The sequence below is a fragment of the Lampetra planeri genome, chromosome 5 (assembly GCF_965212315.1).
Source record: "Lampetra planeri chromosome 5, kcLamPlan1.2.h2, whole genome shotgun sequence".
NCBI lineage: Eukaryota > Metazoa > Chordata > Hyperoartia > Petromyzontiformes > Petromyzontidae > Lampetra > Lampetra planeri.
In genome coordinates this window covers 3,659,087-3,683,090 of record NC_136111.1, presented here as the reverse complement: position 1 = coordinate 3,683,090, position 24,004 = coordinate 3,659,087, and the positions used below count along the sequence as shown (strand labels likewise).

Here is a 24,004-nt window from a genome sequence, read left to right as displayed (position 1 = left end):
TCATAGCTAATGCTGTTGATATCCGCACACTTCCCAGTGGCCTTGATTCCTTCTGCCCGATCTCACCACTCTTGCGCAATCAACGCATGTCCCCCAGACAGAGGTCGCAACCGGGTACCCGATACCCATACCCTACCCGATACCTGGCTACCCGTACCCAGCCGGGTACGGGTACCCGTTTGCGACCCTGGTGCGGCCAGGTACGGGTAGGCCGTGAGTCACTGGTGAGTAACCGTTTGTCACTCATTTCCCAACGTCTTATCTCTTCTCACAATTCAAGTTCCCAAAATCAACCCACCCGCGCCTGCAACATGGCTTCATCCCAGAGGTCGCAATCGGGTACCCGTACCCTACCCGATACCCGGCCGGGTACGGGTAGCCGGGTATCGGGTAGGGTACGGGTAAGGAATTAAAACCCGTTTGCGATCCTCTGCCCCCAGAGGTCTTCTCTCGCAGTAACCCACCATCTCCTTGCTTGGTCGCAGACTTCTGGATGCCAACTTCAAGACCTGACCGCCAATGGATACCCATTGTCATTTATATGCATTCATTACTCCCACCCCCCTCCTTCGCACGTGAAGGGCTAACAACTGACGTCATCACACCTATCCCTTTAAGGAACGAAACAGGATTTTTCCACAAATCTGGCTGTCCACCTGATGATGCTAGTTGTAATTATTGGCGAAACGTCGTACTCAGATTATATATATTGTGGCTTTGCTATCCAACACACCGATGTGCTGTACTAGTAACGAATTGGCCATGTTCTGTTTACGTGACAACCCTTACCAGTTGGCTGTGTTGGGTGGTGGCGGTTTTTAACGACACATTTACATATTTACGCGATCTAACCCAATAAAAACGATATTATGGAAGACCTGTCTCGCTCGCCTGTTCTCCCATCACAAGCAAGTGCCCTCAACTATCGCGAACCCTCCTCTTTCCAACCGCATCCTCCACGGCGCTTTGCTGCCCATGTTCAATTCAAAAATTTCAACTCACTTGCCCGAGCTCGTTGTGAAATGGCGAGCGTCTTCCACCGCCACCGTCACGATGCTCAGAGATCCAGAAGCTTTTCTGTGACGCGCTCCGCTAGAAGTCCAGCTCTCTGACCAAAGGGGGTCAAGGTCGAACCTGCAACCCGCGAGCCGTCACCACGCGAAGTAGCGACGTGCCGAGCGAAATTGATCCTCTCGCAGCTGGAGAGTGCCCTTGGCAAAGACGCCGGTAAGAGAGGTAATTGACTAAAATCCCGAGAAATATCTTACTGTGTTCCACATTTAATTTCTGTTCTCGGATGAATTAGTCATGCCCATAGTCGCCTTGGTTGCACGGTGGCCAGGAGGCTGCGGTCAATCACTCGGTTGATATCCTTCCTACCTGTGTGGATGTTATATGTATATCCCCTATGCATGGGTTTTAATAGTTAAACAGACAGTGGAATGAATGCTGAATTCACACGGCACGTGAAATCAACTGCATCGCAAATAATAGGACAATGGGCGTAATTACGTTGAAGAAGCAAAGAAAGAGGCAGTCGGTCATAGGCAGCGAATTGGATGGAGAAAGTTCACGAGCTTTGACTTGAACGCGGCGAGGAGATGACAGCACGGATGACTGTGGGACGGAGTTACAGACCTTGGGGGCAGCAGGGGGTAAGGAGCGGCCTCCTACTAAGCAAGGGTTGAGGTGGGGTTTAATAGAAAACCTTTGGCTTGCAGGAGAGGGGAGAGGTAGGAGAGTGCGTGGAGGGGAGTAAAGTGAGATGAGAAGGGAGAGGTAGGAGAGTGTGTGGAGGGGAGTAGAGTGAGATGAGAAGGGAGAGGCAGGAGAGTGCGTGGAGGGGGGTAGAGTGAGATGAGAAGGGGGGAGGTAGGAGAGTGCGTGGAGGGGAGTAGAGTGAGATGAGAAGGGAGAGGCAGGAGAGTGCGTGGAGGGGAGTCGAGTGAGATGAGAAGGGAGAGGTAGGAGAGTGCGTGGAGGGGAGTAGAGTGAGATGAGAGGGGGCAGGTAGGAGAGTGTGTGGAGGGGAGTAGAGTGAGATGAGAAGGGAGAGGCAGGAGAGTGCGTGGAGGGGAGTCGAGTGAGATGAGAAGGGAGAGGTAGGAGAGTGCGTGGAGGGGAGTAGAGTGAGATGAGAAGGGAGAGGCAGGAGAGTGCGTGGAGGGGAGTCGAGTGAGATGAGAAGGGGGGAGGTAGGAGAGTGCGTGGAGGGGAGTAGAGTGAGATGAGATGGGAGAGGTAGGAGAGTGCGTGGAGGGGGGTAGAGTGAGATGAGAGGGGATAGGTAGGAGAGTGTGTGGAGGGGAGTAGAGTGAGATGAGAGGGAAGAGGTAGGAGAGTGTGTGGAGGGGAGTAGAGTGAGATGAGAGGGGAGAGGTTGGAGAGTGCGTGGAGGGGAGGAGAGTGAGATGAGAGGGGGCAGGTAGGAGAGTGTGTGGAGGGGAGTAGAGTGAGATGAGAGGGGAGAGGTAGGAGAGTGCGTGGAGGGGAGTAGAGTGAGATGAGAGGGGATAGGTAGGAGAGTGTGTGGAGGGGAGTAGAGTGAGATGAGAGGGGAGAGGTAGGAGAGTGTGTGGAGGGGAGTAGAGTGAGATGAGAGGGGTGAGGTATGAGAGTGCGTGGAGGGGAGGAGAGTGAGATGAGAGGGGGCAGGTAGGAGAGTGTGTGGAGGGGAGTAGAGTGAGATGATAGGGGGGAGGTAGGTGTGTGGAGGGGAGTGAAGTGAACGGGGGTGTGTGTGCAGCGACAGAGTATGGTGACAGTGACCCCCAGGGCGTTAACTATGATTCACACGAAGATTAAAAGTACACGAATCTATCTGAACTTGGGACATTCTATTGAAACAGCGTGCTCTCCGACGGATGTAATAATGACATTACATTTACATTTCATAAAAGGAGTACTTTTACAACAACGATAACATTTTCCTTCCATGTAATATTCATGACACTCACGATCCCTTTGTCTTTGATGGCGTCACAATATGCCGTCACGCTGTGACGAGCGAAGGGGCCTCTTCTCCCCACGCGAGAGGACTCGAGACTCGAGGCTCGCGTCGCGATGAACGCAACTTGGCACGCGACTTGGCACGTAGCCAACCGTGCTCATCGGAGGTGCGGGAATTAACCAGGGCGGCCGTTGGAATCGAACCGTAAACCTCTGGAGCAAGCGGCGGATTTGCGCGACCGCTGAGCCGTGTTACTGCCGCGACATTTCTGCGCTGCAGCCCGCGGCTGCTGCGGCTGCTGCTGCTGCTGCGGGGACGACGGACGACGACGAAAATACTAAACGACAAAAAAAACTCAGTTCTAAACAAATGAGTGAAAGCATCATTGCTGTGCGCCTGCCACACCGCAAGAGACATGGGCCCTCGTGTGTATGCCGAGTCGGAGGCGATCCTAACAGACCCGCGCGCGTGTAACTTCCATTCCGATGCGACGGTGAAAAAAAAAAGAGAGAGGCCTCTGAAGCTCTTCGGGTTCCTACGATGCCGGGAACCATTTGGAACATTCGACGCGATGCACCGCCATCGGCGGCCCACGGGCCCCGCTTCCTCGCACGTGAAGAATAATTGTCTTCGCTTACACTTTAGCGAATTGCATCGCAATTACATTGAGAGCCTAGGTGTATTTCTCCTTCTCTCTCTCTCTCTCTGTCTTTTTTTTTTGAAGGGCCTCTTCACTTGAGGGTCTCTGAGTGGCGTCTGAAAGGCAAAAGGCAGACGCCAGTGGGAGGTGGGGGGGGGGGAAGAAAGGGGGCTTGTTCCATCCACCCGCAGTCGCCGTTCGTCAACCACGCACGCATCTCGCGCTCCTGCCCTGGGAGCTGACAAACCCGAGTTCGATATCCAGCCACGGCTTACGTCCGTCCTGTGCCACTCTCCTCCCTTCACCAACCGCCCCTGACCAGCGTGGTGAAGTATGGTCAAGTAACCCCCCACGACAGTCAAGCTACGGGGGGAGGCCTTCATCCAGCAGGGTATTGACATGTGGCTGAACACACACACACCAACCTTTTCCTCTTTTATCCCGAGAACACTCGGGAAAGTGTACCACGTGGTAATTTGGGGCTGCCGCCGTGCGGTTGTGTTTATCGCGTGTAGCCCGCATGCCCAGCCACCGCATGCCCAGCCACCGCTTGCCCAGCCACCACTTGCCCAGCCACCGCATGCCCAGCCACCGCATGCCCAGCCACCGCTTGCCCAGCCACCGCTTGCCCAGCCACCGCATGCCCAGCCACCGCATGCCCAGCCACCGCTTGCCCAGCCACCGCTTGCCCAGCCACCGCTTGCCCAGCCACCGCTTGCCCAGCCACCGCATGCCCAGCCACCGCATGCCCAGCCACCGCTTGCCCAGCCACCGCTTGCCCAGCCACCGCTTGCCCAGCCACCGCATGCCCAGCCACCGCATGCCCAGCCACCGCATACCCAGCCACCGCATGCCCAGCCACCGCATGCCCAGCCACCGCATACCCAGCCACAGATTTTGTTAGGCCGGATAGAGGAGGCTAAACGGGCGCGGCACGAGCTAGAGAGGAGATGGAGTGATGCGGTACAAGAGGATGTGGAGCTGAGTGGACTTGCCGATGCCTGGTACCGGCGGTGTCAAGATCGGCCTCTGTGGAGGAGGCTCGTGAAGGACGCTACTGGGTAGTTGGAGGAAGTCGCACTCCAGCAACAACGGAGGGCGGAGCAGCGATGCTCACAACAACGAGCGGAATCCCGGGATGGTTAAAACACAGCAAGTTGGCACAGCAGGGGGCACAGGTGATGCATCGGCCAGTCATCTCAGTCGACCCATGGCACCTGGGTCTGTCCCATGACCTCCTGCCGGCGGGCATTCGACGCTTCACGTGGCCTTAACGTGCACATAGCCTGGCACAAGCGCCGTGGTGACGTCACCACCACTTTAGTGGCGAATGGCGGTTGCTGTTGTACGTAGCCAACTGTGCTAATCGGAGGTGCGGGGGAAGGACAACAAGCCAAACACAAAAAGCAGTTCTAAAGAAATTAGTTTTCAATCTAGATTCAAAAGTGGATAACTCCAATGGCTTCCTAACATCGGAAAGGAAGAGCGTTCCAGACGGCTTTTAGAAGTGCACCTGAAAGTGTGCGATGCGGTGACCGTCTTTGTTAGATGGTGAGCCAAAAGCCGCTACTGCTGCGAGGATGGACGCATGTGCCTCCTTGTTTCCCATGATGGGCACGTCTCACTGATCTGCACAGTGTCGTGAAATACAATTGCGTTTCCGACGTCATATATAAATATAAATTGTGATTTTAAAATGTGTATACCGCGGAAATAAATTCACGGTGAGTATTGTTGTGGGAAGGATGTTTTTAAATCCCAAGTTTCGACTGTCGTGGTAGTTATAGTGGAACAAAAATGTGGTTGATAGAATAAAAAAATATAAGCTCAGGATGTAAGAATTAGCAGAGCATCTCAACCTCCAATTAGCACTCCCTCTGATGTCAAGCCGGGTGGTGTCAGAGATCTCGGCTCATACCGTTGATATTTTGAGTTCAAATCCCAGTCGGGGGTCCAATAAGCCCATCACCCCACCACAGCACTGTTAAAATTATCACCTTTTTCTGTGATTTCAGCAGCATTTATCTTGTATACAAAAGAAAAAACTGGTTGCCTAGCTGCTAAATTCTTGCAAATTACTATCTCCATTTACTTTTCATAACGTGCTAGGTTTTTTTTTGCACGTTCTATTCTGAAGTTTTCGAGTTTGTTTACCAAATCCTACCGCTCAATTCCTACCGCTCATCGTTCGCCCCCACCCCGTCGCCGCTTTTCGACAGCTGTACGCTTCTTCTTTGGCTTTCGCAACAACAACAACAAAAAGGTCGTTTATTAAACGAGGCAAACCTTGGACCAGTTTCAACCTCGCCGACTCTCATTAGCGGCAGCATTGCTCTGACATGGCGAAATTCAGCATAAATGCAGTGAATCCCCACAAGGGCCCTCTTTCATTTGACCACAGCCACCTCTACCGCTCCTTCACATTCATCTGGCGGCCACAATAATTTCCTTTCTGCCAACACTGCAGAATAGCTTTGGACTCATTCCACAGCGTCCCCTCCCCAAAGTGTCACGAGCGATGAATTAGTGGGAATTAAGCCATAGCCCCCATAATAATGGGAGCGTATGTTAATTAGAAGGTATATAAATTTCCATTGTTTGGAGCTGACGTAAAACTTTGTATTGTTTGAAGCTGGTGGCAGAGTTGGGGGGTCTATGCTGGAGAGAGGGGCCGGAGCCGGCAGTGGCGGTGGCCACGGTGGCCGCGATGGCCACGTGTTGTCTCCCGTGGACGCCCGCCACCATATTTGTTTTCACGTGACGCCAATTTGCCGCTACGACTATTAACGGGCGGATGAAGGCGGCAGCGGCGACGACCGGCGGTGGTCTGTTTCTGGAATGAATCAATTACAAATAATACGGCGCTCTAGGCGGTTTTAGCTGACCGCATCGGGCCCCGTTCTCAATTGATTTCGAAAATGATGATTGTGATAGAAATTATGATTAATATTAGTTTTTATTTTTAACAAAAAAATGTCACATTTATTGCTCCACGTACATAATTACGTGCAGCAATAAACTGCATGCACTCTGTAAACTAAATGAGCTGTGTGATGCACGACCGTGGTTCTGCATCAAGCGTGACCAGGGTTCTTTATATCAGATGAGACAAAGGTTCAGAATCAGATGAGAGGACATCTCTGTTTTTCGGATTGGGTCATGGATTCCCGTACCGGAGGTGGGGGGGGCAGTGGTTAGTGCAACTGGTTATGAACCCGGCAACTTCGATACCTGGCCACGGCTAACATTGGTGCTAAGGGATACATGAACTGGTCCTGAACCACAATAACCTTAGTGATCTTGTCAATGAGCACAAGCCATCATGCGAACCCCGGTCATCCTCGAAGATGCTTTTGGCTGGCTGTCGAGCAAAGACAGTTACCACATCGTGCGCTTTCAGATGCGCTTCTGCGGCCATCCGAACTCTCTTCCTTCCGATATTAGGAAGCGATTGGAGCCATGCAACTTTTATATCATCATCTAGATTGAAACTCATTTCTTCAGAACTGCTTTTTGTGTTTAGTTGTCCTTCCCCCGCACCTCCGGTTAGCATGGCTGGCTACGTGCTATGTGAAAGAAGTTCAACATACATATATACCAGTCCGCGCTGGACCAGCTTTGTGAAGTCGGGTGAAAGAACCCTCGTGACTGACGTGGGCTAGGGACCCCCCATACTTCCAGAGGTGGGTGAACGAAAGGGCTTGAAATGACTTACCACCAGTGCTCTCCCTCCTGGACAAATCTCTTTGTGGCGTACTGTGAACCCACCTTATTGGGCATACGATTCTTCTATTTCGTGGCATTCGTGTGGTGGTTTTATTGGGGGAGGAAAATGGTGGTTAGTCTACAGTTATGACGATCGTTCTGTCTTTTAGGAGTTTGTCTTAGAAGGCAGTCGGGATTTTCCTCGTAGGGTCGTTCGCTACCTCCCACCATCCTCCAGAAGAAAAAAAAACACATCCGGACCTCCTGGGAGGACTGGGAACGAGGAGGCTAATTACAAGCATATTATTATTTTATCATGCTGAAAACCATATGAGCTTAGTGCTTCCCCGCTATTTTTGGAGTAGGACCAACCTGATGTGCGTTAAATTGAAGGAAACATTCATTATAAAACTGTGAATGCTCCAGTTGGGCGTTCTCTTGGCACAATTATCTCTCCAGAGTCAATAAAATGGCGGCCATTTTGTGGGAAAGTTAGCGGCAGCCATCCTGCGGCGGATGTGGATCCCCAGGCCACGGGAATTTGGAATTTCTGCAGCTGGGTGAGAGCCACCAATGAAGATGGAAAGACTCAATACCCTAGCATTGAAAAGGAAAAGTTTAGAATAAGATGATGTTTCAGGCAATGGGCCTTCTTCCTAGCACAGATAGGCCAGAGAGACAGAGTGGATGATACGAGTTGGAGGACTGCACTATACGTCGTGCTTTTGCCCCCAAAACGTACCCTATTATATAGCTGCTCCTTTGAAGGCCACAGTGGTCATTGGCGAACCTGTCGAGGTTTTTTCGTGTGTTTTCTTTGCTATTTGCGCTTGTGCACCACTGCCAATGCTGCAGCAGCATCACCAAATAATGTTGTTCTAACAGTGAAGATGAGGTGCTGCCCTCTGTGCTCGTTCGAGTTCAGAGACACTCCGGACGTGATCATTCTTTACAGTGACTGTGCACTGTGCTGTGAGACCACGTTATTTAAACACGTAGAGACGGACGTTTACCGGATGGGATACGGTGAAGAGCGGTGGTGCAGGTGTTAGCACCCCGCACTACAAATCCAGTGACCTGAGTTTGATTCCCAGCCGGAGATAACATCAGTGGCGAGTGTTATCCGAACTCGTCCTGCCCACCCAACCCACTCACCCCACTGTCCCCACTTGCACGGACCAAAACGGTGAAGTATGGTTGAAAAGCCCAACGACAGACATGGGAGACTTTCATCAACGAACGGATTTACAAAGGGCTATACATTATTGTTCGTACTGTATACTGTTTAGGATTACTATATGTAATGTATTTATTTTAAAACTCCACGAGTCATCAGTCATTACACTCTAGTACTAAACTCATTACACTCTCGTAATAAACCCATTAAACTCTAGTACTAAACTCATTACACTCTAGTACTAAACTCATTAAACTCAAGTACTAAACTCATTCAACTATCGTACTAAACCCATTAAACTCTCGTACTAAACACATTAAACTCTAGTACTAAACCAATTACACTCTAGTACTAAACCCATTACACTCTAGTACTAAACCTATTAAACTCTCGTACTAAGTTCATTAAACCCCAGTACTTCGTTCTGTGCAGGTGGCTCAGCGATCGAGCGAGCGAGCGACTTGCAGTCGGAAACGTCGCGAAGTTCAGCTCCTGGATGACTCGGCTCATCATCCCACCAGGGGCCATACACTAAGTTTAACACGGCGTTGGCTTTCGCGACCAATATTATCGATAATAAAGATTGTTGGGTTAGAGCACGCACAAAAATGTGTCGGTAAACCCGCCACCACCCAACACAGCCAACTAGTAAGGGTTGTCACGTAAACAAAACGTGCCAATTCGTTACTAGTACAGCACACCGGTGTGTTGGAAAGTAAAGCCACAACATTTACAATTCCAGTGTGTGCTGGCGGGTTTAACGACGCGTTCATATTTACACGATCTCACCCAAAAACCTTGATTATCCATACAATAAGTACCGCTTTGCAGGGAAATCAACAGCGGTTGTCCTGAGGATAAGACTCATGCCCGCCATAGGAACGTGGAATCAATGCCGATTTGCGCAACATGAGGACGTCACTTTGACTTGGACTTTTCAAAAGTAACCAACCTCCCCACCTCTGTGCGTGCATACGGATTGACTCGTCAAACGTCATCCCTTCACTCCGCGCACCCACACCAACAGCACAGCTACTCAGCCCTGATTCTCGACAACCCCCTCCCAGAGTTGGATGATGTAGCCACCCCCCAATCAACTGCTCAATGCATCTCTGATTGGCACACCTCTGGTAATGCTTCGGTCTTCAGCTGACGAAATTCACGTGCACGCCTTTGCAGCTGGGGGTGGGGTGTGACTTCATTTCAGCGCAAATGCTAAAAAATAAAAAAAATTTTGGAGCATCAGCTCCTCGGGATGAGTTGGGTTTTTTTCTCTCTGTCTGTCGGGGAGGGAATTGACCGGCTGAGATCATCAGCCGTGACAAGTTGTTAGGTATGGCTTGTAAGCCGCGAACTCAACGCGGGATCTTCGAATCATTGGCGTTTTACGTCGCCCGAATCACGTGCGTGCAAGCGAGCGAGCGAGCGAGCGTGCGAGTGTAATCACATCCACATCGATGGATATGATTCTCTAGTTATTCATCGCACCTCCGATTAGCACGGTTTGCGAGGTACGGCTGCGAAAGAAGCTCAACATACATATATCATTGCTTATTTGTATTATTACCATAACAACATTGTTATTATTTTGAATGGGGGGAGGGGGTGGAGGCACAGTGAATATTGCTCCATGCTAAGAATCGGGAACGATTTCTGGCTAATTTCGACTCCTGGCCATGGCTAACGTTGACTGACGGGTTAAATTGTGAACCAGTCCTGTGGGCAACCACCATCACCAAAACACAGGCGTTCAGAGCAGTGAGCACACCTGTGCAATACATCTGCGCAACCTGAGTTTGATTCCTCTGCCCATGGGTACCACCAGGTTGGAGAGCAATAACACCCCCACCCTCGCCACGACCAACACAATACGGGTGAGGCCCTCTTTGCAGCAGTGAATTGACAAATGGACTGTAAGCTTTCATTATTATTGTTGTTTACATTTGGCTGCGCAGAACCGTCTGGGTGAATGCAACGCGCACAGTCTTGCTCATCAGCCTGTGGCTTAGAGTCAAAACTGATGAAATCCTAATGAAAAGTAATGTGTTTGCGAAGACCGGTAAAGCTTTATTCATCACAGGAACCCGTGCTTTAATGCTGCCATTTGCATACATTTATTTTTATGAGCATGCAGAATGGATTTTGAAAATAATTCCTTCGTTAAATAACAGTGGCAGGTATCTGTGGTCTGTTGACACGGAGATTAGAAAACTGGAAAATAGGGTTGGAGAGGCAATATTCGTTTTGTTATTGTTAAATTTGCCGGAGTTGGCGCGCGTCAGAACACTTTTGTGAGCGTTCAGTGCTGGCACTGTGTACGGCTCGCACAATGTAAATTGTAGAACTGTAATTGGATGTGCGCTGAGCAAGTGGATGCATGTTTTGGAGCAATGTCCTTTGTTACATGCAGCTCACGAGTTCCTAACAACGTCGGCGTTCGGAACAGCGTCCCCGCTCGCCATCAAACGATAGTCAAGCACACGCAGCGCAGAATGAGAACGTTATTTGCGCTCGCAATCAGAAAAAAATGTAACAAATTTTAAAAAAGAAATCCGGGACGGAAGTTGACTTGGCCCAATCACCCTTCGGGGGATATCCAAAATGAGGCCACCACAGTGAGAGACATCAACAGGGGGTTCGGCTCAATAATGAGAATAATGATGTTTAAAAAAACGGACCCTGTCGTGTGAATGTTGAATTTGCACGAGTGGAGATGAGCACTACGCCATGCGCCTCCGAGAAGAGAGACGTTTCTTCCACGAAGTAAACTGAAAGTGCGAGCATTCGAGGTTTAACGCCGGTTGGTATTTTACCGCCAAAAAAATGTGTAACCGCCTCAAAATAGTGAGCACCGTTATTGTTGTTACATGTCAGCTTCTGCTTATAACTCGAATCATTCGGCGGTAACAATGCCCTTAAAATGAGTGCAAACATAGATATATATACTCGGCGACGTTTCTGGCAATGGTCCTTCTTCATTGCTGGTAAACTTGATTCAGTTATCATGGTAGCTCTCTCCACGATGAATAAAGGGGCATTACCTGAAGTGTGAACGGCTCTACAACTTTTCATTTTGGGGGAGTGCTATGGACGGACGTGTTGGGTTTTTTGTCATTCGTGTTTGTGCACCACTGCCATCGCCAGTGTGACGCAAAATAAAAAAAAATTAGAGCTGACTTTTTGATAAAAACCTTCGAAAGAGACTTCTTCATTGCAACTTTTGTTGGCTGCATTTCCTCTCAAGAATCTCATTGGTATTGGTGGTCTGTCTTCCGCTAATGGAATCGCTGTACGTGTTAATGTCTTTGTATTTGTGTTTGGTGAGAGTTTGTTTTTCTCAAAACTAATTTCTCAGTCCATTTCACTGCCTGCGTGCGACTAAGGTTAAATCACCAACACAGCCAATAAATCACGTGCGTGGAGTTCTCTACATACTGCATATATAATTCAAAAGAGTGCGTTCATGGTCTAATGAGCAGCAGCTACATCGTCTCAGTTGACTTCTCACATAGTAGAGCACACATGACTTCTCACATAGTAGAACACATCTTCTTTGACCCTGGAAGGCGATGGACCGAATTTACCACCAACCAAGATTTGAACTCGTGGTCATCTGACAGTGACGCAGGTGCTCTGCCACGTCTCTTCACGGCCACACTAATACCGTTTCAGCTTCACTTGAGGATAAATATTATCGTGTGAGGCTTTCGCAGAGCACCCACCGAAGTTAAGATCCCGATCGAGGTTCCTCTCCAACCGTTATCCTTCCAGCAGCGAAACATTGAGTCTGACTTGTTAGAGATTCACATTTTGTTGAGTGGCTTGATACTAGACCCTGCCATAGCAATGGTGATGTAAAACTCCCAACAGTGGTGCAGGGCGATGATTGGAGATGAACGTGTCATTAATCCGGCCCCTGGCCTTGCTGGATGATGATGTCTTGTGAGGCCAGTGTGCATCACGGTTTGGGTTTGCAAATAGCCAGTGGAAAACCACCAGTCCCGGAAGGGCTCCGCGCTGGCCCGGCTCGGTTGTGCCAGTGGAAATTCTTGTTTATATCCGTTCAAAATAACCGTTGTCTCATCTGTCTTGCAGAGTTAAAGACACCGCAGTGAAGGAAGCCCGAGCCACCATTCCTCGCCCGGCCGCCCTCTCCCGTGCCTCCACCACCCCCACCGCCGCCGTCGCCACCAGGACGGCCCCGCGATGAACGCGGCGATGCAAGGGGCCGTGGTGCCCCCGGGCACGGCCGCCACCACCGCCTCCGAAGCTCCGGCCCTGGCGCCGTCCGGGAATGGCACGGAGGCCGGCGGCAACAAGGGGGACGCCTTCAGCAAACTCAAGGACAAGTTCATGAACGAGCTCAACAAGATCCCACGTGAGTCGACCGTCACGCTGCGCGCGGGGGGGGAAGAGTGCGCCGTCAGCGCCATCTTGGTTTTGTACACGCGGTGCTAGCTCTACCGATCGTATCTGGTGTTCGAATTTGACGATGTTCATTTCGCCGGTGTTAGTCGCGGATTAAGTCGACACGGTAAACGCGTGACAGGTGGGCCACCGCGAGGAGGCTGCCCTCTCGCAAACGTGTCAAATGAAGGACAAGCCACAGTGCGATTGTGGCCGTGCAACCCAAGCTACGGACCGCGTGGTCAACGACTGTAGACCGTGCACCTTCAACGGAGGGAAAGCAAAACAAACCTACCACGAACTCTCTCCTGAAGTCTTCTCGTGGCGGGCAGACCTCCACATTGGCATTTAGCTCCTGAACGTATCGCTGGCGTCGTACGCGAGAAAAGAAACGGCAGTTCTGGGCCGTGGCTCTTGGTTCAAAGGGGTTGTTCGGTGTCACGGGAGCCGAGCGGGTGCAGCTGTAGTTCAAGATTCAAGTGTGATTGCTTAACTCGAGAAACAAGGATGAGCCAAATGACAAATAAGCAAAACAGGCGACTTTTAATTTAGATTTAGAAACACTGTACGAAATTTTGGTCCGAACAATAGAGCACTCTCTTGCCTCGGGGAAGGTGGAAAGATTTTAACGAGATTTAATATAAAATGAAAACTTTCAATTTACAAACGTACGATTTAATGTAAGATAATACCATACGTTATGTATTTATAAATTAATAGAATGTAAAAAATATAATCTATGGACGGTCACAATTGACGGATAACGAATAGATCAACTGACTGTTAAGTCTCATGATGTTTTAGAAGAAAGGGGTATAAAGCTAAAATCTGCCACAATGGTTGTTGAGTTTATGCCCATGACACAACTGAAAACCAAGCTCCTAGAAGGTATGGGCGGTAAACAATGGCCAACCTTGTTTTGTTTTACCACGGCTTACAATAATGCCGCTGGAACCAAATATTAAACCATTTTTTTTTCTTAACCAATGTTGTCAAATACATTTCAAAACAGTGTGACACTGTCTCTGATTAAAAAACACACATAGGGCAAAGTCCTGTAATATACACTATCATGTAATGAAAATATATGATAAATGTATTAACATTTGCAATATTAAAACAATAGTTTTGATTTAGCGTTATGTTTACAGACTGACTTTTTCCACCATTTGCAATCATCTCTCACGAAGAGACCCGTCCAACTGCTCGCATTGTCCCACCGACTTGATCTATTTTAAAGACTATAATATGAAAAAAATATCTACGTTTACCTAACTCCTCACCTCTATTTCCGGTTCTCTCTGTTGCCTTACGCTGATTAAAGGCTTCCTCGGCGTAAGATGGGCCCCATGTTGATATAGGGCCCTGAGCCATTTGTAGGGAGCATGTCCCGGCTCGTGGTTTTATATACACAGAGCGATCCATTTACAGATACCCCTGATTTCTAATGCCCCTCTGACTTTGTTAGCAGCAGCTGATTGAATATTGTGAAAGCGATGGTTCCGTGTCTTAAATGAGTGTTACAAGGTATAATTGTTAATTGAGACTGACGAGAGTAATTTTTATAACCTGAAGTAACATGTTTTTTTTTAAAGATAATTTCCCTCGATTATTTTTAGTGGGGTGTCTATAAATGGACCACCCAGTATATCTATGATAAGGAGACGTTCATTAACACAAATTGAGCAGTGACCTCTCTTCGACCTCTGGCAACCAGACAAGCGTTGTGACCGTCAGCAGAATAGCACAAGCAGATGGTGCCATGCTGTCAGCTGGTTCATTCATTTTCTGTCCATCGAATCAACTTAGTCAAGTCAATGACGGCCATTTGTGGGGGGCACGGACCCCCCCCCCCCCCCCCCCCATCGCGCAGTTAATATCGGATGCTTGAATCATCAGTTGTGCATGGCGCCTCTAACACACGACAGTGGAGCGAGATGAGAGAAGCTTCGTCTGATGCACCTGGTGCTCCAGGCCTGGTCGAGATGGGCCCCACTTCCCGAAGTTTGCTTTGCAGTGGTCGGCAACCGTACCAAGGTGATGTAGGCGTCGACCTATTGCTCTTGGTCCTTCTGACCCAGATAGAAGAGTCTCCGCTACTCGCAGTCTCACCTTTAGTAAAAGTGGCCTCGGTCTCATCCTTCCACTCACGCAGGCCTCCTCCTCCTCTCCTCTCGCCTTGCTCCTCGCGAGCTTTACATTTTGTCGATATCGGGCAGTTGCTGGATAGCTTAGAGGTCAGAGCACTGAAGTGAAGCTTCGATCTAAAGCTTTCGTGACTGCAGGGATTCATCTTCTTGGTTCTTTCGGTAAAGTCACGTAGACTTTACCGAAAGAACCAAGAAGATGAAGTGAAGCTGTTGAGACTCTAGGTTTGAATTTGGGTAGACACCCCTGATTAAAATTGTTTCTCAAGTGTAGTGCATTGACGATCTCAGCCTAGCCACCAACGAATGACTCCAAACACGACGAAAACCATCTATCACAGAACATTTGGTAGTGAACTTAATTTGTCTAAATTCCATATTTGATCATTGAAATATCAGTTGTGCTGTCACGTGATGAACGTCACTCTCGGTGGCAGAGCAGGTGGGAGCGCGCTGCCCCCAACAGTGTCGTACATGGGTCACTTGAAGGGCTTTCAGAGGTAGCTCTGCGAAGTCCGCTTCCGTGGGCCTTCCTCTATCACGATCGGTTGCGCTGCTCTGCCAGAGATCAGAACGGGTGTCTCTGTCTCGCTGCATGATTACAATTTCACAATTATGGCCAAATCGTGAGGAAGGGGGGTGGGGGGGGGGGGAAATATATAATGTTTTAATTACCAAAACAAATGCTTTTCCAAAGATTAAAAATCTAAATTGTTGCATGGGATGTCATGCCTCCACCCCCACCGCTGTGTGTGTCCCCTCTTTGGATTCTCGCTCCCCCTTTATATTTCCATTTGCTTCATTTAATTGGCCCAACTGCACACAAGCAGTTCTCTTTCCACCGATATATCCGAGGACGTATTAAGGGTTATCTTTATAACCATCTGCAATTTCGTTTTCCATTCCTCAGTCGACTGCTGTAATTTTCTCTCTGGCTCCACTTAATGGAAATCGTACATATTTTTTCCTCGTTCTTCCTCCGTCCCAGATGTTTTAAAGCATTTAAGTAGTTCTTTCACGTCTCCGATGTCATCTTTAATTCCCCTATTTAACCGTGCTCAATGTTGGCAGGGCAATTTTTTACGTGCATGCTTTTTTTTTATTCTCAGAAGGTGCGTATCTTCAAATTACAGGCTTCTTACATTCTACCGTCGAACAAAAAAACGTACGGCGTTTAAACACCAATAGGACATTTGAAAAGTCTGCAATAATATTCGTTAACCGAATGAGCAGACATGTGGAATGGTGTGGGAGTCAGTCGTGCACATATCTCAAACTATTGCTCCTTCGCGTTCACCCGTAATTGTGTGTGCGCGCGAGTGCATTGAGACAGCAGTTGCCCCTTCGACGACGAGGGAGACCCTGGGATGAAGAGCTTAAAGGAAATAGTCCTCTTTAAATAAAAAATTAAGTGTAAAAAATAATATATGTTTCGTCGAGGGAATACAAGGAACGAATGAAGCTCACATCTCGGAGTGGTCTTCTAAATCCCGTCGTCGATTAGAGCACCACTCTCTCTAACCATGTCTTCTGAAGAATGCCCATTGCCCAAAAGTCGCTCGTCATATGTTTTCCTTTGAGGGCAATGTCGTTGCCAAATTGTGTTGATTTCGTTTCTTGGTTGCTTCTGCTTTTACACCACTGTCCAATGCAGTCTCACCAAATAACGCATCTTAAATTGAAAATCAAAGAATCACCAAACTGCGACTATGGTAAAGCCCAAACCATCAAACACATCGCTACCGAGTGCGCCATCCATGCACACCCTGGCGGTATCCGTACAGCGTCTACTGCCGCCTTGGATTGGTTGAAGGACCTTAACATTCAACTATGACATCTATACAAACGATTGCTTACATGCCATGCGAAAGAAGAAGAAGATTGGGTTGTTGTTATAAAATCTACAATCATCATCAACTTAATTAAGTCTTCTTGGTTCTTTCGGTAAAGTCACGTAGAAGGGAAGTAATAAAATAATACAACTAATAAAAATAAAACATAATAAAATAAAATAATTCTCACGACGTTTCGGCTACAACTTAATTAAGCACAACATTCATGCAAAGTCAGCAGTGGTTGTCGCATAGTCGTCGTATGGAATGCAGCGGACCCTGCCAGGAGTTTGAATTCCCACTGCTCGCTCAGTTTGAACTCGTGAGGATGAACACTGCCCCGTGCCTACTTGAACCGGGAGACTTTGTCGCTGCTGATTACGTTTGATCAGCCGTCCGGAATTGGACAGGGTCAGGCTGATATTTCAGAAAATGGTTCTGTGAGGTGACAAACGCGGCGACGAAACCATGAGCGCGGTTGATTCATGGCTCTGGATGATCATTCAAGTAGGACTCCGCCGCGTTCGTGCAAGCGGGGAGCATCGCTCATCTCCGTTGGCAGCCTGGGGCCAGCCGCGTAAATTCCACATTCCTGTGACAACGTGAAAACCGCTGCCTCCACAGGACGGCCGTTGTGGACTTTTCACAGCAGTCGTTTTATTATCCGCAATTCTTTGTTGTAGAGTTCAGCATTGCGACAGCGCCATCCAGATAAAGAAATATAATTTGACGTCCCTTTACACAAAGAACACTCGCCAGCATGTCACAACTTGTTAATCGGTGTAATAGCATTTTCATAGCTCGATTGTCATTAATCAAGTGTTCTTTTCTCATAAAAGCGCATCTCTGCGAGCGGAGGCAGGGACAAGGCAACTCGTGTGATATTTATCAATTATATTTCACAAGAGCACGACTAAGAAAAGCCGAGAGATAATTGTAAGATCTTGATAATGATCGACATTAATACGCGGCTCCAATTAGCGTTCTCTGCTGGCGAAAATAGTCAATTAATTTGGATCCGTTGACGTCAAAGCAGCAGCGCGGGCTGCAGCACAGACATGACACGGCAGAAACACGGCTCAGCGGTCGCGCAGTCCGCCTCTTGCTCCACAGGCTTACAGTTCCAATCCAGCGGCCGTCCTGCTTAATTCCCGCACCTCTGAGTAGTGCGGTTGGCTACTACGTACGTTGGCGAAAGGAGTTCAGCATGCATATGTGCAATACTGCGGTGTGCGTATTAACCGTAAAAAATTAACCCGTAAAAACAAAGTTTTTCACTATAAATCCTTTATATGCGTGGCGGCTAGAGTCCTCTCGTCCTCTGGCTTGAGATGGCTGCCACCTATGGGTCAGATGATTGCCTGCCACCATTAAGCAATTGGTAATTAAATATTTAAAAAAAAAAATCCTAAAAAGTGTCAAATTTTGGAAAAAAAATTCACGGAAATTAATTGTCACGCACAACGAGTCTGTGTGGAAAATGTCAGCTCGATTGGATCACGGGAAGTGGGTTAAAAAACGACCGAAAGATTTGCACGGTCGTAAGCGCGCAAGCAAGCAAGCGCGCAAGCAAGCAAGCAAGTGAACTTAATATAAAGGATTTAAAAAAACTAAACACCGCGTGCTGTCTGCTTCGCTGTGGTCGTTGACGATCCGCCATTGGCAAGAGTGGGCCATTGTTTTTGCGGCGTCGTTTTCCAAATTTGACAGATGAGAGAAATGTACCTGGAAATGACTCGATTTGGAATTGTACATCGCTAAAAACCTGGCTGGAACCACCCGGAAAAGAGTCGTGAGACTCGTTGAGGCGTTTCTGGTTAAAGGTAGCGTAGTAGTAGTAATAATAGTAATGGTCATAGTGCCATAGAAGGGGAACCCCTCCTGTGTGAGGTGGAGGGATGTCCATCTGCCAGTGTTCAGGGCGTAGACTTAATATGCATTACAATTAACACCTGACGCATGATGAAAAGGTTAAATCAAACATTTTTTAAAAAAGATAACCTTGAAAAGGGGTCCTGACTTATTTTGCATCTGATCATGTTGGGTGTAGAATGATATTCAGTCTTGATGTAGCGGGGACAACGAAGAGAAACAATGCCAATCACAATTTGATGATATATATTTTTCATGCAATCCATTTCTTCATTTATTGGATAAGTGAACACTTACATTTTTCACATCCGATGACAGTCCTAAGACATCGATGTAATTTTTTTTGGTTGGGGGAAATCTTTGGCAGTTTATTAAACACGCGCAGCCAATTTGAATGAAGCTTGAAAAAAATATTCCGTTTAATTTGAGGCATTTGGACAAAGATAAGAAAGGTAAAGGTTCAGCCTTGAAATTACTTTCTCACACCACTGCTGATCGAAGTGCCTCCACGCGAGGGAAATTTTGGCCTACTCTTCCACACTTACTAGACATCTTGGGAGATGTGGGAATACCCACACTTTACCCCAATACACGACTAACTTCCAACAACTCATTTATACACCCCGCTGTGTGTGGACAGAGGCGGGGCAGGGTGCGCACATTTGAAGGTGGGCTCTTATCTAACACTCCCGTTAGCCAAAGTGCCTTCGTCGAGTGGCAGTAAAGATTAAGTGTTTAGTCTTCACAGCTGAAACGTGTTGATTTGACGAACAAAATGTAATGCAATGGTTTATTTTTGTACGCAGTCGTTGGCGGCAGAGTTGTGGCGCCTCTGAACTTGTTACACGTGGCACGGATTCGAACACAGGTTAAGATGGTATTTGTTCAGGCCCTCCTGCTTGGATAAAAGCATCCCATCGTTTAAATAATCATATCTGTGCAGCACGTGGCAGAGTACATTGCTGAGGATATCACGAGCAACCGGAGCCAATTACATTTTTGATGAGATTAGAAATAAAAGTACATGAACAAGGTGATTTGTACCCTAATGACATTTTCTAATTTATTTGCCAGGCATGGATTTGAGTCGGTTTACAGTATATTCTCAGATGTATCAGCAGGTGTGAAAAGGGTAAAAAAAATGTATTCATCATAATATATACTGTATATTCCACAGTGTTATAATGACGTGGAAAAGCCTTGCTGAGTCTCAGTACTCATTTTAAGGAGGGTTCTGCTTGAGGTGTACAGCCAATTCCTTCGTGAGCATTATTTCTCGTCACGTGGCAGGAAACCATGTTTCCGAGAGACAACTTGCACATGCGAGGGAGACGCGACCAAGACACTTGTGCAGATCAATTGGCAACCCACTGTTTTTACTGACAAGCACCACACAGTTTCGGTGTCTCATGCAAGCGATGATCTCTCTGTGATCCACCAACCTCATTGCCAAAGTGCCGCCCTGTGGGTGTGGTCCACCACACGGCGATGGGGACCTTCAACAAATTCGGCAACGTCACGGTCGAAATGTTGACATCATCCTCATGGCCATAGCGAATATTGGGTGTCATTATTCATCATCATCATCATCACCGCTGTCGTCATCATCTATGACGCACCTCACACAAATACAGCATCAAACAACAGAGTCACGAAACACCAACAGAGTTAAGATGCACTTGAGCTGAGGGCACCGCACATCGATTCCGGTGGCAGGCAATGGAGTTAGTATCACAAGAAGGTAATTATTTCGTTGCTTTTAATATTATATTATTATTTGTGGAATAAGTCAAGGAACACAAAACTGCGTGCACCATCGCCATCCTAGCATGGATGGCAAACGTCAGTCCCGTGTCTGACACTGGTATCTTATGGAGCATTTCTCCCCTGTTAAAGAAAACAAAAACACGCTACTCATTAGTCAGTGACACCGTGGCCTTAAAGAACACATCATGTACATGAGATGACGTTTCTTCTGCCACGTGATTTACTGAAAGAGGGATTAAAGCATGTTCACGTTGAAACTCATTATTTAAAGTAAAAAAAAAGTTAACGAATATACTGGTGATGGCCCACATCTTTGAAGGTGATTTTAACTTAAATCGTGGGACTGCAACTTGCATCACATCAGCTTCAGATGTCCGTGCTCCCCCTGTTACGGATATCGAACTCAGGTCGCCAGGTTCATATAACACAGCATTCCAATCACTGCACCGCCACTCCAGCCCAGGGTCAATTACTTGTCTGTATTATTATTGTTGTTGTTGGCATTGACTTTTGAAGCAGAATCTCTCTTTACTGATTACTTGAGATTTGAAAAGTACAATAACGCAATTTAGTGCCGGGTTCGGTCATTTACAATTCGAATCTCATCTCATTGTATATTCTAAGAGCACCTTCACTCACATTAAGACAAAGTAATTGCTTATTTGATCCAATAATGTATTACATGCTTGGTATCAGTAATACAAAACACACTGGTGACAGAATAACATCATAGGAGTGTATTGCTTTGTACCTGCCTCTGGTAATCGTATTAAAATAAATTTGATGCCAACTGCTGCTAATTATTGGAATTTCACGGTATATATATTTTTTTTTTCCCCCTCTCACCTGTAATAGAATACGTTCATGAAGAAAACATGCCGCCTAGTTCCGTGTCATTCCCAGCGCGCCTGGGCCGTCGAGGACTTGAGTCGCGCTGATCTTCTTAATGAGTCCGCCGATGGCTCCGACTCTCGCACGCACGCCTGCGTTGACGCCGGTGCGGGACCGTCATTATTTTTGCTTCTAACGCGGGATGACCAATGGCGGAGCCTGTGGCCTCTGCGTCATCGTCGTGCCGCCGAGGTGAATGCGGCGCGGCTGTTTCGTCCCCTCCGCGTTCAGTTGGTTCCGAGTTTATTTTGCCAGCCACCTCCCCCACCTCTCCACCCCGAAAAAAAAATAGACATTCGCTTGCCTTATTGAATTGTGGAGCCGCGAAAATTGGGCACAATAGTGTTAGGGGTGCATGCGCCCGCGTGATGTTTCGCACATTGCCTTGCCAATCAAAAAGACACCGTGTGAACTAAGATAACCCTTTTTCCGTGCTTCCGCTCGTTTGTGAATGCTGTAGCCGGGAAGCAATTCCGTTGACGTGTCGTTGCGTTGTATGAAGGATCAATTCAATTCGATGTCCTTTGCAATTTCACGGCCTATCTATCTCTACATATCTTCCTGTCTCTCTGGTCATCTATTTTCTATCAATCAATGTATCTATCAATCTGTTAAGAGAATCGATTCCAGTCAATGCTGTTAACAATGTTCGAGCTGTCTGATCTCCTGTGAAGCCGGCGTTATGTTTACGCGAGAAGCCTGGGCGAAGTGGTGACAGCGCTCGGCGCACTGCGCCTATGAACCCGGCGACCTAAGTTCGAATCCTGGCCACAGCTCTCACCTCGTGTGATCTCCAGTACCGGTGGCGAGTGATATAAGCAGCGGTCCTGGGCCCTCCCTCCCTTGACCAACCAACACTGACCAGCTTCTTCAAGTATGCTCCAAACATCCATTACTTACATGGTGCGGAAAGGCCTTCTTCCAGCAGTGGCTTGACAAAGGGCAGCAAAACTATTTATATTTCATGTATCCAGCAAAGCTTGCCTAAGCCTCAATACTTGCCCTCTGCTGGGATGTTTAATCAATTTCCTTTGTTGGTGGTTTGCATGTCAGAGTAACCTGGAGCAGCCGGGCGAAAAAAATAATCTCTGCACACCAGACAATCACACTCAAGTATCCAAACGAGATAGGGTAGCAACCCATTTGCTGTGCTGCCTTCTCATGCCTACGTCATGCATGGACATGCACAGCACAGTTCATCACTGCGTGGTGAATGGCAAGTGTTGAGCAAAACAACTCTGAGCGATAGAAGCATTGTTACATGTGGAATAGATTCAGTCGTTGACATTTATTACAATTACAGCAGTGGGAAGAACCAAAACCCCCCAACAGATTTGCAGAAACTTCTGCAGTCACGAGGTTAAAATTGTTGTTACATATACAAAGTTCACACACCCACTGTGTCGCTAAATTGCTTAACATGTCACTAACAAATGCATTTTGCAGTACTGCCACTGCCGGAATACTTTAAACGCAATTGTTTTTGACAGTGCTCAGGTCTTGGATCAGAGCCCCCAACATCACAGCCAGTGCCGTTTTATGCATTTTTATCACTTGCCATTTTGTCCATGATTGCCACCATTACAAGATGACCGTTCACATCGTTTATTATTTTAGCTGTGCTCTTGCCATCGTGACATATGACAAATGCACTTCCATCCGGAACTTTGCAGCAAACAGTGCATCACCTTGTGTCAGAGAACATCTCAGGAAGATGGCATCAGGGAGCGACTTTCATCTGAAGTCACTTCAGTAGGCCTCTTTATCTGTTAATGACCTGCTCAACATTTTTTCTCTCGTTCAATTAAACTGACATTGGCCTCACGGGGGGGACAGCAGAGAAATGAGGAGGAGGCATTCGGAGCCCAGGCCGAGCATCCGGCCTGACGCCCTTACTGCGAACTACAAAGGGGTTTCGTATGGATTTAGTTTTACAATTCCGCGTTTTCTCCACATGTACATGCATGTTGAACTTCTTTCGCAATCGTATGTATCCAACCGTGCAGTAGGAGCAGCAGCAGCAGCCATTACGTTTTCAAGTTTCATGTATTAGGTATAGCCCTGTGAGCCATGCGGCTCTTGAGTCGGGTGCAACCGCAACAAACAAAATATGAACAGAGAACATCTTAAAGCGACGACGCGCAACAGAAACATCCTGGATAAACCAGCAAATCTTCCAGAAGAAAAAAAAACCCACCGTATTACAACGCTGTGTGCAAAAATCCCAGTGTGATGCAAGTCAAACAATAACAACCATGAGACATATTCTTGGTTCTTTCGGTAAAGTCACGTAGAAGGGAAATAATAAAATAAAAAATATATAAAACAGCTTATTTCCCTTCTACGTGACTTTATCAAAAGAACCAAGAATATGAATCCCTGCAGTCACGAACGCTTTAAATCAAAATATAACCATGAGACAATTTAGATTCAAGTTATCAGGCCAACTCCGCACTTCCGCAAGAAACATGGCTTAACCATGTGTTTTCGAAATCACCAAAATAAAGCCATAAAATGCAATGTTAAGCCAGTGACATCGGTCACGATCTTCTGATTGCACAATCCCGCTCACGCCGCAAACTGGCTCATCTCATCGCTCCATCGGCACGGCAGTTG

General features: G+C 47.6%; 1 protein-coding gene across 1 annotated transcript in view; it reads left to right on the top strand.

Moving 5' to 3' along the window:
• Positions 1–12,573: 12,573 nt before the first annotated feature.
• LOC144718685 (synaptotagmin-2-like) overlaps positions 12,574–24,004 on the top strand; it is a 90,158-nt gene continuing 78,727 nt past the window's right edge. The window contains exon 1 of the mRNA XM_078594136.1: positions 12,574–12,850. Within this exon, the coding sequence (XP_078450262.1) occupies positions 12,679–12,850 (172 nt within the window). The 5' untranslated portion in view covers positions 12,574–12,678. The remainder of the gene's footprint in view (positions 12,851–24,004) is intronic.